The 14076-nt window shown below is 40.1% G+C and overlaps 1 protein-coding gene across 1 annotated transcript; it reads right to left on the bottom strand.

Annotated features, from left to right (window-relative positions):
* Nucleotides 1-519: 519 nt before the first annotated feature.
* Nucleotides 520-1482, bottom strand: LOC129777900 (general odorant-binding protein 56d-like). Its single transcript, XM_055784474.1, has 3 exons — nt 1324-1482; nt 1114-1260; nt 520-1044 (listed from the first exon to the last, which is right to left on the bottom strand). Exons 1-3 carry the CDS (start codon nt 1387-1389, stop codon nt 832-834), a joined length of 426 nt encoding a protein of 141 aa, XP_055640449.1. The 5' UTR covers nt 1390-1482; the 3' UTR covers nt 520-831.
* Between the last annotated feature and the right edge of the window lie 12594 nt (nt 1483-14076).

Genomic DNA, 14076 nt, shown 5'->3' with positions numbered 1-14076 from the left:
AAGAGAAGAGGCCCACAGACAAATGCCGCGTTCGGTGGGAATTTTTTATCGATCCCGTACGGCCAGGAAAGAAGCTTCTTCCGTAGGTACTCAAGACTAATTATGCCAGGTGCTTAGCAGAGATCGTCGTCTGATAACAAGAATGTGGGCACCAGTGAAAATTTAAAATTTGAAACCATTATAGCAGCATGGCATGACAGTGTGGCGGCGGCGGCGGCTGCGAATGAAAAAGAGAGCTGTGCACATCCAAACAACCGACAGACCTACCGAAAGGGATGCTTTATTTTTCTATTATTTTTTGTTTCGTCAATTTGGTATCCACAAAACATAACCGGGAATGGGTGCTTTTTTCGGTCGGGCCATTGTAATGCCAAGCAGGGTTTTTTGTTTTGTTTTGTCTCGTTTTTTCTGATGATGTTTTTTTATAGATGCGTTTTCGAAGCGAAGGGAAGCATACAACGATGAAAACACTGTCTGGGGGTGGAGTTTTCGTTTTCGGATAATGCAACCAAATTGGAAGACATTTTTTGATAATTTATTCGTGAATTTGTTTTTCACAGAGCAACATGATAAGCAGGAAGTGGATGCGTTTCTTGTTCTTTCGATGCACCGAAGGAACACTCCGCATGTTTTGGGTATCAAAAGGATGAGATGAAAGGGGAATGATTATTTGCGTTGCATGTTCTCACTAGAGTTTCTATGTAGTGTGCAAGTTAGTTGGTCGATGAGAGCATCAATCACGATCTAATTCCTTACACACAATTGAATCACGCAGCGCACGTGTTAATCCATCACCAAGGCCACGATAGTGGTCAACTACGTATTACTCTCTCAAAGCAATTTCGCCTTGTTCTGCCTGTAACAGATGAACATATCGTACGCCGTGTCGCACGGATTTGTCCGCCTGGCGTCGCACTTGTCCACTATCGACTTTGCCTGTTCCTCCTCCATCACCTTGGTGAGGAATTTAATCAGTTTGCCCTTCTGCACTACGCCAACTTTGTTCATCAACGCAAGCCGTTGGAAGAAGCACTGAACGTAGCACTGAAAGTAAGTAGCCAATGCCATTGGAGAGATTATCATTCGCTCTGTATCTCACATTCAACAACAAACCTTAGTAGCTTGATCGGGATGGGCGATTTCAACCCCACTTTGTAGCTTTTTGGCGGCGGATTCCGTGATGCCACTGGCTTCGATGCAATGCAACCTGTAGCCCTCGATATCGGGTAGATTGGTAACGTCTTGTTGGTGTGATTCATGCTAAAATGAGGTCAATGGGATGAAATAACACATCGTCTCATCCGAAGGTTTCCAAACACAAACCACAATCGCACCGATGGCCACAATAATAACGATAATCGAAACACGTAACAGCCTGGATGATGTCATGTTGCTGAGAATGTTAACCGCGGTTGTTCAAACGCAAGCGTTAAAGCGTTTTCAACTGATCACGTCTCGGGATAAACTGAATGCTAAATCCGCGTCGTTTCGATCTCCGTTGTTAATAAATTTTAACTCGTCTGAATAGAGTGAGTGAATGGTTAGGGTGGTTGCACTTGAATTTTTTTATTTGCACACAAACAAAAATCTCATTGAAAAATAAGATTGCCTCCAGCGGTTTCCTGGGTTGCATCCATATCTTCTTCTTCTTCTTCTTCAATGGCACTAACGTTCCTAGAGGAACTTCGCCGTCTCAACGTAGTATTACTTGCGTCATTTTTATTTGTACTTAGTTGAGATTTCTATGCCAAATAACACGTCTTGAATGCATTCTGAGTGGCAAGCTCTAGAATACGCGTGATCACAGTGCAAGTCGGAGGAAATTTCTTTGACGAAAAATTCCCCCGACCAGAACGGGAATCGAACCCGAACACCCGGCATGTTAGTTATGACGCTAAACGGGTGCTCCCTTGGCCGAGTGGTTGCATCCATATGGATGAAGGCGAAGGCATTCTACGCTTTCGACGAATGATGAAGAAGTAAAAATTTTGTATTCGTGTCGTTATTTACTAGCGATACAATCGGGGAGTTGTTTCGCTTGTGGTTAAACTTCTGAAAATTCCACAACTTTTTAAGTAATACAGGAAAACGTTGATATAACTTACATTTCAATTTCAAAATTGTACGTTATATCGAAGCATAAACAAGAACTCAAAAATATAGCTCAGATTACCTTATTTTGTTGCTGTTTGAGTGTGGTAACTAAACAATGATGAAAAGATCTAACTCGTCATTTTTTCTTCATACAATTGATTGGGGGTAAATAGATAAATGACTAGAAAATTAATTTTAAAAAAGAAAATGACACCATTCATCAAATCCAAAATTCAGATCAGAATCCGAGATCAACTTATCAACTTATGCCGAAATTGTAGGGATTTGCTCAGCATCTTGGTTCCGAGTGCTAGAGTGATAATCTGTCGATGGGTTGAGCACTTTCTCAATGCTTTCGTTGTCTTTTCAGCCATTCCATACCAAACCGATATACAGGGTAACTTCGATATAACGTCCATTTTACAGTGGAATCCGTTTATAATAACATCGAAGGGAATTGATAAACACGTCATGATAAGCGTACGTCATACAAAGCGTTCTGTGGTAGAAGCCTTTTATGTAAATATGTACATACCTATTTTAATGGAGAAACATAGTCTCTAATACTATTGTGTATAGAGGACATCGCCATGGTCGAATTATCATTTCTAATTTTAAATCGATAATAATTCAGCAGCCTTAAACGTCTCTTCTAATAAAAGGACGTCATCTTCTTCACCAGATTCATGTTCCGCTGTTTGAGTAGGTAAACCGTCGTGGTTTTCAATGGATATTTAAACCAGTTGTGACTGATAATTTGTGACATTTTAGCCAGACATCATTATTTTCTTGACAAGCCTTGGGATAAGTAATGGGCTTGAAGTATCGGCTAGAATTAGGCTTGGGTTTGCTCAGCTGCTCGAACTCGGAAACGATAGTACGGTGGCCGGGGATCTGATAAAGCGGGAATTCCCTTGTAAATTATTGGCTAATACTGACATATGTATTGGGTTCAATTCCCGATCGGTCTAGGGCCTTCCCGGGTTGGAAATTCCCTCGACATGCCATGGAATAAATACGTACAGATGATGATTTAAGTTGTTCTTTCGATTACGAATCTATACATGTGATATAAACAGTCCGTTTTGTTTGTGTTATTATTCAATATGCTAACTGGTTAGATTTATATTAAAACAAATTTCGTTATAACTATAATTATCAGAAAAAAGAACCCGTTCTGCTCAAACTTTTGTGAGGGGACCATCATCATGATTTCATATGACGAGTAAATTATTGTCTGTGTGTGTTTTTGTTTATTTTATTTCTTATTTTATACATTTTATCTTAAGACTATGATGATGATGGTATTGATTGGTTTTGTTTTAATTTCATTTTAGTTTTTCAATTAAATTTAAAAAAATAAAATAATTGTGAAGTCTGCAATAGTCTTGAGCCCGAGCGCGTTGACAATCATAGAAAGACTTGAGATCGAACATAAGCAAAAGCAGTTTCCGCGAATAAAATAAAAGCATTCCAAGGGGTTTAATGTGGAAACCGGAGTGGAGCTAGGGATAGCTCGATCGGAATACTTATAAATTCATCTTCTCAACAGATAATTATAACAAGATTTTTCTGTGTTGTGGCAGATCTCATTGCAGATTCAGGTTAACACGTTACACCCGTTGAATGTAGGGCCTGAAGAATTAGGCTTAGGTTTGCTCAGCTGTCAGGTCTCGAAAATGATCGCATTAGTAGGTCGTTGTCGGGTATCTAGTAAAGCGGGAATTCCTTTGTAAATTCAGAGCTAATGCTGACATAGGTATTGGGTTCAATTCCTGATCGGTCAAGGATTTTTTTCGGGTTGGAAACTTTCTTGACATGCCTTGGGATAAGTAATGGGCCTGAAGTATCGGCTAGAATTAGGCTTGGGTATACTCAGCAGCTCGAACTCGGAAACGATAGTATCGTGGCCGGGGATCTGATAAAGCGGGTATTCCCTTGTAAATTATTGGCTAATACTGACATAGGTATTGGGTTCAATTCCCGATCGGTCTAGGGTCTTCCCGGGTTGGAAATTCCCTCGACATGCCATGGAATAAATACGTTTAGATAATGGCTGAAATTGTTCTTTCGTTTAGTAATCTATGTCTGTGAGATAACCAGTCCGTTTTGTTGTTCAATTTAATTTCCTCACTGGTTAGTTGATGAAAACATATAAATACCGTAATATAATTATTATCAATAAGATAACTAGTCTCGCTCAAACCTTTGCAGGGGAATGAGGTGGGACCAATTATAGGAGGTTGTGTCCAAGATACGACCACATTGTTGACGTAGAACTACGCTGTTATTTTATATAAGTCGCTTGTTTATACCTTCGGATATTATTCTATAATGCTGTGAAATTTTAGAAACAACTGCTTAGTAGAATAATCTCTGAAATAGTATTGTCCCAAAGGAATCGCACCTCTAGGCATCGTTCGTACAACGCAAACCAAGCGCCAAACAAGCGTTCGCCATAGCATGCATACAGAGCGATACTACGGTGGCTTGAAACTACTAGGAATATAAACCCTTCTTATCATTTTGCGCTATTCTGAAAAGAAACGCTTCTGTTAATATTACTGGTCTTGAAAAAAGTTCCATTACTTTCTCATGCTCGAGAGAAGCACAGCTGTCACCCTTAGTGGAGGAAGTTTTGTCACTGGCAAGCGAAATCTAATCACATACAAAATCCCAGAACGACATCTACTTTCTTTGTGACTAAACAAGCGAAATAAACTCTTTTTGTTAATAACAACCTCGAAAACAGTAGCAATGCTTCATTATGATCAATATTAGCGCAAATGCAATCCTAGTTGAAAGCAGTTTTGCGACTGGCACGCGAACCCAAATAACTTATAACATTCCAGTAAGACATTCAATATGTTTGGTTTTCCCCAAATAATTTTTTGGCGCACAACCTTTACGCCTGATTCACCATAACGTCAGTTTAATGCATTGATGCATTCTCAAAGGCTCCAAAGAAGCCTTTATGATGACGGAAAACAAACAATGTTAACTGCTTGGAAAAAGACTGAGTTATGCCACACAGCTTGTACTCTGCTGTAACACCCATCGATGCGAATTCGCTGATGAGTTTGTCAAGAGCGACCACCTTCACCACCAGCGGGGGAAGCTTGATTTTGGTTGCTGCCTGGGTAATGGCGTTTACATTTTCGATCGACGCGCCGAAATCGCCTACTTCGCTGTTGTTCGATGTGGTGTCACACTCGCGAAGGCTTGGTTCAGTGCGAGTGCTTTTCACTGCACCAACATCGCGTGCATCATTAGATGACGCTTGCCTCGAAATTTTATTGCCCCTGGCAATGTGTTCATTTTTTGCAGGGCTCGAGCCTGCCTTCCTCTTCTTCCTTCTCATCACACACTACGCGAAGTGTCAAATTTATGACGCGGAAAGAAGCAAAAAAACCACACGACGATATCCAAGTTGAATTACCACTGGTGGGGTCCAATCTTAGATCGAAGCGTAGCGAAAGCAAAGTGAACTGGATTGCTCAACAGACCGATGCCGAATGAAAGTTTGCCTTATAAAGCTTAAAGTTTATTTATTTGAGGATCTTTTAAAATTTATCACATTTGATTTACAATTCAATTTTTTAGCCTTAGGGGCCCGGCAACTTTGGTAAATTTTTGGCTTTCAATTTCTGCATAGATCATTGGTTGTGAATCTAGTCTACATTTGATCCCGTAAAGAGGGATATAACAATTATTAATTGAAAAATTTTATAACCTACCTAACTATAATCTAAATTAAAACTATGGGACCAGCTCCCGGATTATTGCGTGCGGAGACCGCTGGCAAGACCCCCTGAACCTAGACAGGATTTGTGTTTTCCGTTCCTCCAGCACCTGAAGACCAGATAGGCGGTGGAGCTCGGTATTTCGGGTCCTTGGTGGACTGTCCAGGATCTTCCGAAGGATGTTGTTCTGGATGATCTGTAGTCTTTTATGATGGCAATTTGCACATCCCTCCCAGATTGGCAAACCATATTCGATTACCGGCAGGATGATCTGCTTGTGTATCGCAAGCTTGTTCCTCAGCGACAGAGTGGATTTTCGGTTGATGAGCGGGTATAGCGACTTTATGAGTTTGGAACACTTCGTGGATGTATTGCTCACATGGGATGCGAAGTTCAAGTTCCTGTCCAGGGTGAGACCAAGGTAGACAACCTCACTAGACCAATTAATGGGATTGTTGCTGAGGTGGACGTTCATATCATCAGGCGGAACAAGACGTGGTGATTTTGAGTGTGGAAATGAAATGGTCCGTGTCTTCGTCGCGTTGATGCGAATCTTCCAGGATGTTAGGTAGTCGGACAGAACATTCAGGCCCCTCTGTAATCTTCTGACTAGCGGGCGCATCACTAGACCCTTGTAGATGATGGCGGTGTCATCAGCGAACATCGACAGCACACCATCACCAGGAAGGGGAGGAACATCCGAAGTAAAGATATTGAACAGGATAGGACCTAGGAGGCTACCCTGAGGAACTCCCGCGATGACGTTGAACGTATCGGAAAGCACGTTGTTCAGAGAGACCTGAAAAGTCCTGTCCGATAGATAGTTACCGATTATCTTGACGAGAAAGATCGGGAAGTTGAATCGTTGTAGCTTGAACACAAGACCATTGTGCCAGACATTATCAAACGCCTTTTCGACGTCCAACAATGCCATGGCAGATATTTTAGACATGGACTTGTTCCGCCTGATGATGTTCGTGACTCGTGCAAGCTGGTGGAGAGTGGAATAACCTTTCCTAAACCCAAACTGCTCACGGAGGAAGATGTTGTTCTGGTTTGCGAAATCCAGCAAACGGCTGAGAATCAGCTTTTCAAATAGCTTCGAGATGGACGACAAGAGGCTGATGGGGCGATAGCTTTTGGCGTTGGTAGGGTCTTTACCAGGCTTGTGTATGGGAATTACTTTGGCTAACTTCCAGCGAGACGGGAAGTAACCAAGTTCCAAGCATGTGTTGAAGATAGAAGTTAAGTGCTCGAAGAAGCCAACGCTCAAGTTTTTTAACTCGATGTTAAGCGTACTGTCGAACCCGACAGCCTTCATGTTTCTCGTGTTACGGACCGCATCTATCGCCTCATCAGCCGTTATTTTGGATTCTTCGGGGAGAACGATGGGGGTATCAGCGACACTAGCCACGACCTCCTCGACGATAGGCTCGTGGGGACTCACCATGGAGCGACCAATATTGTGAGAATCCACGAAATGTTGACCAAGCGCATTCGCCTTTTCGGCAGATGTTATAAGTAAGGATGAATTCGAATCCAACGATCTGAGTGGAGGAACGGGTCGCGGTTTGCTTTTTAGAATTTTGGCGGTTTTCCAAAATGGTTTTGAAAGTTTGCCTCAGCGAGATCCACTGTTTATACTCTAGGCAAGTATTCCCCTTCATTCTTCTACTTTTCCATTGTTCACGGCGACTTCAAATCCTACGATTTCCCCTTCGTTGGTCGTCGATAAGTTGCTCGTTATTGACAGCTCTGTTAGGGAAAGCACACAAATGGACAGAACAAATGTATGGAAAAATGATAACGCCTAAAGTTTTCATGAATTTTAACCATTTACAAACCAGGGGATTCTAATGTATAGCATATTAAACAAATCTTACCGAATTCCCGATTCATTTAGTATGTAAATCGCTAAAATCCGTTCGCGGCAAAAATAGTTATTAACGTTAACTTTATTTCATAAAAACGTGACCTGTTTTCTGATTTGGCACCCTTAATGAAAGACGTAGTTCTACGTCAAAAAAAAACTATCAGAATTGCAATAATCGTTTTGAGCATACGGTTCTTTCTAAAATTATTTCTAATTTCTAAGTGATCTTATTATTCCCTGATCCATTGGTTGTAGTGCTGATGTTGTATTCAGCGAACGGAAAACAAGTGTTTAAATCAGTATCATTTGGATACACCGGGCAATTCTTAACCAGCAATAATATATTTTTCTTCTTCTTCGCCAAATCACGATCCCACTAAAAAAAAACGAGCCACCTGCCGAACGTCGTCGGAAATCAACGAATAGTATCGAAGGTGTAAAGAATCATGTCGGTCATTATAACCGGACATAATTTCAGAAAAAAATTGGTCATAATAAGCGACATTTCACTGTAAATGAAGTCATTATATCCGACTTTTTTTTACAATGAAATTTATATGAAAACCAAACTTCGTTGTGTAATTACGTCATAATAGGCGGTTGGTCAATATAGACGGAGTCATAATAAACGGATTCTACTGTACTTTCAAAATTGTACGTTGTATCGAATTGTACGTTATATCGAAACATGATAAAGAACTCAAAAACGTAGCTTATATTGCTTTATTTCGTTGCTATTTGAGTAAGGTTAATGAATAAATTCAACTAGAAGACGAAGCCAATCTTTCCCATGACGTTCTCCGTACTGTTCATTAAAATTTGATTCATTTAGCATGTGAAATCACAAAACTGTTGTACTTCGGGATTGGTTAAATGTACAAATCAAGCTTTAGTATCATAATACAGGCCGGACTCGATTATCCGGAGTATTGATTTTTTTTTCACTCCGGATAATCGAGTCAAAACAATTTTTTTTTCTTTATTTGTTTTTTTTTGCATGTATTTGTCGTGTTTTTTTTTTAAAAAAAGACGGGTGGGTAATGTCGGGGACATAACCGGAGTGACGTAGGACTATACAAAGGGGACAGCTTTTGGTAAATATATATTTTAAATATATTGTTTTATTTTCTTCTCCTACGTGAATACCTACCTATCTACCTATCTACCTGAAAAATGAAAGAACCTTTGGCGTTGTGTTTTTGCGTTTTTTTATGAAGGCTCACCACCTAGCTCCGTACATGGAATACATCTTTACATTGTCTTTGATCCCCATGTACGTCCATCACGACCATTTGTTTTAGAAAGCATTGAACTGTATTTCCTAAACTCTTTTTTGGAAGGTTTAATGGCCCTGAAAAGCGCCTTGTTTTATGGAATGGTTCCAATTTAGAAAACTTAGTACTCGTGGTTTTCAAAAAAAAACCATTTCGAACGCCCTCGATGCCGCCTTGTTCTGGATTTGCCACCAAAGCAGTTTGTATAAAGAACAAACTTTTTTCTTCTGCTACCTGATGCCGTTTTGCGAATGTGTTTGCCACTCGCCACTCGCTGCACCTGCCTGTTGTTGTCTTGATGTCCACCGAACCGAATGTGTTCTGTTCTGACAGCGGGTTTTCTTATCGTCGCGAGCAGCTTTACCAGCAAACTCGATCACTTCGGCGGCCGAAACTATATAACGCCGGCTAGGTGGACTGGTGCACTGGTACTAACGCGCTCGGCCTAGCTACCCTTGCTGAGCAACTGGCGGATACACCTACGAGGAACTGCACACCTGCACGGTTCGAGTGGGACTTTGCCTTTCCCTTAACTTGTCCTCCTTTGTTACGTCCACGATGCCGATGCCGTACAACCACACGGGTTTACGGTTTGAAAGAAAATAAGATATTTTTTTGGGGTCCGCGTGTTTTATACTCTAGCGGTACACACTCACAGGATAGAGACAAATCGGCAGACTCAGCCAGAGGGGCGAGTCCAACGAGACGAACGAATGTGCGTTAAAAGGGAGCGATGGCAAAAAAATACATTCATTACGATTTGTTCGCTCGTTGGATTCACATGCAGGCTAAAAAGGGTCCTTTTCAGGATCACAAAATTATCTTCAATCTAAAGAGTTTATTGTTTTGTTATCTCTCGATATCCCCATCTTGTTCGGCTAAACCTTTCTGTTTAGCGATTACGTGTGCCACTCGCCACAGATTTCACAGTTGGAAAATTTCTTCCCATCCAGCTTTGTGACATGTTGTACAGTAAATTACATTCAATGCGACGTGCCGAAGCGCCACTCAGTGTCGCATTGGAGGCGATTTTAACCTGTAATTGAACATTTGCGATGACAGTGGTACAGTGTCGACTTTCAATGTGGGGTCATAATTTGGATCTCTATGTTTACAAAAATGTCCAACTAAATAAGTCGCATTACATGTCCGTCCAATTAGCTTAATGTCGAACTAATTGTAAATTACTGTACTTTCAATCTGGAAACAATTTAAGAATTGGTGAAAATTGAATAATCAGGAAAGTCCCCAACTATCAATAAGCTCAGAACAACTGCCAAATTCACAAACTCATCAGATCCTGGCAAACAAATTATGAAATCATCAATTTGTGTTTTATTATTATTTTGGATAATGTTTTAGAAAGCATTGAACTGTATTTCCTAAACTCTTTTTTGAAAGGTTTAATGGCCCTGGATTTTTAAGCTGACTGGCTGGCTCGCGAATTACGCATGTGTGAGACTGCGACCAATTTTTCGTTCATATTTTTTCTTTTTCATTTCCAATCGTGCTTCATTCTATTTCGCTGCTGCTCTGGTTGCCCGTTTTGGTCGGTTCGATTTGAGGAGCACAAAATGGACCAATCAAAAATGGGCACATAGTGCATTTGGACAATGCTTGATATTTCACAATTATTCAATTATTTATCTCAAGAAAAATGAAATGTTATTCGTTATGATAGATGCGTAGATATATTTCCTATCAATTGATGCAAAAACCTTTGCGATCTATTGAGAAATGCTCGAGTTATAAGCGTTCCAAATCTTGCATTTTTTCCTACTTGTTCAGTGCCTAAATTTCCATTTCACCCCCTATATCTTCCGGTTAGACGTAGTCCTACGTCAAAAAAAGAGGAATTTGATTTTTGATTCATCCCCTTAAAGTCAGAAAACACCTTTCTCACATGAAGAAAAAAAATTATCCAGATTCTCTCAGGAGGTGATAGACGATCATATTTGATGAAAAAAATCCTCCTACGCATATGTTCGAATTTCAACAATGACAGGGTTATAGAACTTTTTTTTTGTTTCGGACTCTGTTGCCTCAAACTAGCTCTACATTAAAAAGTACGCTACGGAAGTCGATTCTGATGCTTTCATTTGAAAGATGTGAAAATTTAGTACCGGATATAGTAGTGGAACAACTCAATTAGTGAATTTTAATAACATTTTGGAAGTGAAACACTTAAAAGTTAAATTTTTTTAATGTGTTATCAATTATTTTATCCTAGAAATTGATATGAAACTAGATTGTTAAAATAAAGTTCTTTAACCGCTCCACAATTTGTTCTTTGACGCACAACTTCTATCTTTCTTAGTTTGGCTGCAATATCGATATAAACAATTCCTGGTGGAAGTTCAACAATACTTCAAAAATCACGATTTTTACCCCACTGTACATGTAATAGCCACTTAAACTTCACCTCAACGTTGAAAGGTTACATTTCTTCATGAAATAAGCATTTGAAATACAAAAAAAAATTCCAAACTGTATATAATCGAGTCCAAAATTGTATATAATCGAATCACATATAATCGAGTCTGTATGTAATCGAGTCCGACCTGTACTGTATTGTATTAGTCAAATCATTGCATTTGATACCAATATTGAGGGGATTGCAAAAAATACATAGTGGACCATTTTGTGGCGGCGACCATTTCGAATTTATGTTGTTCATAGTGTAGTGTATTCTCCAAATCAAGCCATTCAGCCATTTTTTCGCGGCGGCAAAATTGAATTTTTCAAGATCATGATCAATTTTCTATTAATGTGGGACAACCCAACAAACATTCAAACATACATAGAAACAGATCAAGCTGAATGAAACCATTCAAAAAGTAATTAGTTGTTTGGGGACTGCGGCCATCTTGAAATTGGATTTTTCATTATCTGCTTTGTTCTACTAGTCGATAACTTTATCTTGATACGCCATATTGTGGTGGTGGCCATTTTTGATTCGAATTTTCCATAAATAACTGTATTCCACTAGTCAAGCCCTTTCATTAAATACCCATATTGATGGGGTTTTGAGAAAATATGCAATCCGCCATTTTGTAGTGGCCGCCATCTTGGATTTGCATTTCTCATAAATAACTGTGTTCTACTAGTCAAGCCCTTTCGTTTGATACCCATATTAGCCATTCAATATAGAATTATTATACAAATTATTCAAGATTTCCGAAAATCAAAAATAAAATACTCCGGATAATCGAATCCCGGATAATCGAGTCTCCGGATAATCGAGTCCGACCTGTACAGATAATTTATTGTTTTTTTTCAGAAAAACAATATTCAAAATATTATTCCTTTGGACTTTGAACATGTGTACGTTATATTAGGCTGTCAAAAAAGTCCTGCGGTATTTTTTTTGAATTTTCATTTGTTCATAAAATTAGTTACAATCATCTGTTTTAAGTCAAATATGCGCCGTTTTGTTCGATGACTTGTTCCCAACGAGATGCCAACTTCATAATACCCCTGTTATAGAAGCTCGCTTCCTTATTGGCAAAAAACTCGGATAGCCAATTTTCACAGGCCTCTTTTGTGGCTAACTTCTAACTACCTAGTTCGTTTTTTTTTTTTTTTTTTTTTTTTATAAATTCGTTTATTTTTACAGGCTCAGTTACATAAGTTTAAAGGAGCCGAAATCTTAAATATATTTTTAAAACTATATATATGAACAATTTTCTTAAATCTATGGTTAGTAATGTGGGAAACCGATTACTCGTGGTGGACTCGAGATTAAAAGGGTGACATTTTCTCAGGAAAAGGATGGGGTATAAGGAAATTATTACAATGTTGATAATCACACACACTCAATTCTTAAATCTATTCGTACATCAGTTGTGAATTTACATTTCATTCTTCTGTTTATAGCAAGCGGACCAATTACTCACAAAGGAAGAAATGGAGGGTATAAGGATATAAGGATAATCACACACGAACATCGATAGATTTAAGGAAAACATATATTTGGGACATGTAATCAAGGTCTAACCGAGCCAACACATCTCTCACCGGCACATTGGGCTGCCTTCCTCTAGCCCGAAGGGAGTTCTCTAAATTCGATCTGGCAACAAGATACACCTCACACGACCAAACAACGTGTTCGATGTCGTGGTAACCTCGGCCACAAACGCAGATATTGCTGCCGGCCAGATTGAAACGAAAGAGTAGCGCGTCTAACGAACAGTGATTGGACATGAGTCGGGAGAAGGTGGCTACCTAGTTCGTTCGCCATGGACAAAAACAGGTGGTAGTCACTTGGTGCAAGGTCCGGACTATACGGCGGATGCAAAAGAACCTCCCATCCGAGCTCCCGGAGCTTCTGGCGCGTCACCAAAGAAGTGTATGGCCTGGCGTTGTCCTGATGGAAGACAATGCGGCCTCTGTTTATCAAAGATGGCCTCTTCTTCCTGAGTGCTACCTTCAAGCGGTCCAGTTGTTGGCAGTACAGGTCCGAATTGAGCGTTTGGCCATAGGGAAGCAGCTCATAATAGATTATTCCTTGACAATCCCACCAAACACACAGCAGAACCTTCCTGGCCGTTAATGAGGGCTTGGCCACCGTCTGAGCCGCTTCAGCGGGCTTCGACCACGACCGTTTGCGCTTCACGTTGTCGTAAGTGACCCACTTTTCATCGCCAGTCACCATCCGCTTCAGAAACGGGTCGATTTTGTTGCGATTCAGCAGCGATTCACATGCGTCGATACGGTCAAAGATGTTTTTTTGCGTCAACATGTGTGGCACCCATACATCGAGCTTCTTTGTGAATCCAAGCTTCTTCAAATGGTTAATAACGGTTTGACCTATCCCCAGCTCTTGGCCGATGCTACTATGCTACTATGCCGGTCTTTCTCGGCTAATTAAGAGATTTTGTCGCAATTTTCGACGACAGGCGTGGCGCATCTTCGACGACCTCTACACCAGAACGAAATCGTTGAAACCATCGTTGTGCGGTGGAAATGGAAACTGTATCGGGTCCATAAACTGCACAAATTTTATTGGCAGCTTGAGATGCATTTTTGCCTTTGTCATAGTAGTACTGTAAAATATATCGGATTTTCTCTTTATTTTGCTCCATATTTGTGA

This window comes from Toxorhynchites rutilus, chromosome 3, assembly GCF_029784135.1.
Source record: "Toxorhynchites rutilus septentrionalis strain SRP chromosome 3, ASM2978413v1, whole genome shotgun sequence".
NCBI lineage: Eukaryota > Metazoa > Arthropoda > Insecta > Diptera > Culicidae > Toxorhynchites > Toxorhynchites rutilus.
Note: the sequence above shows the minus strand (reverse complement) of the source record. Positions and strands in the feature narration are given on the sequence as shown.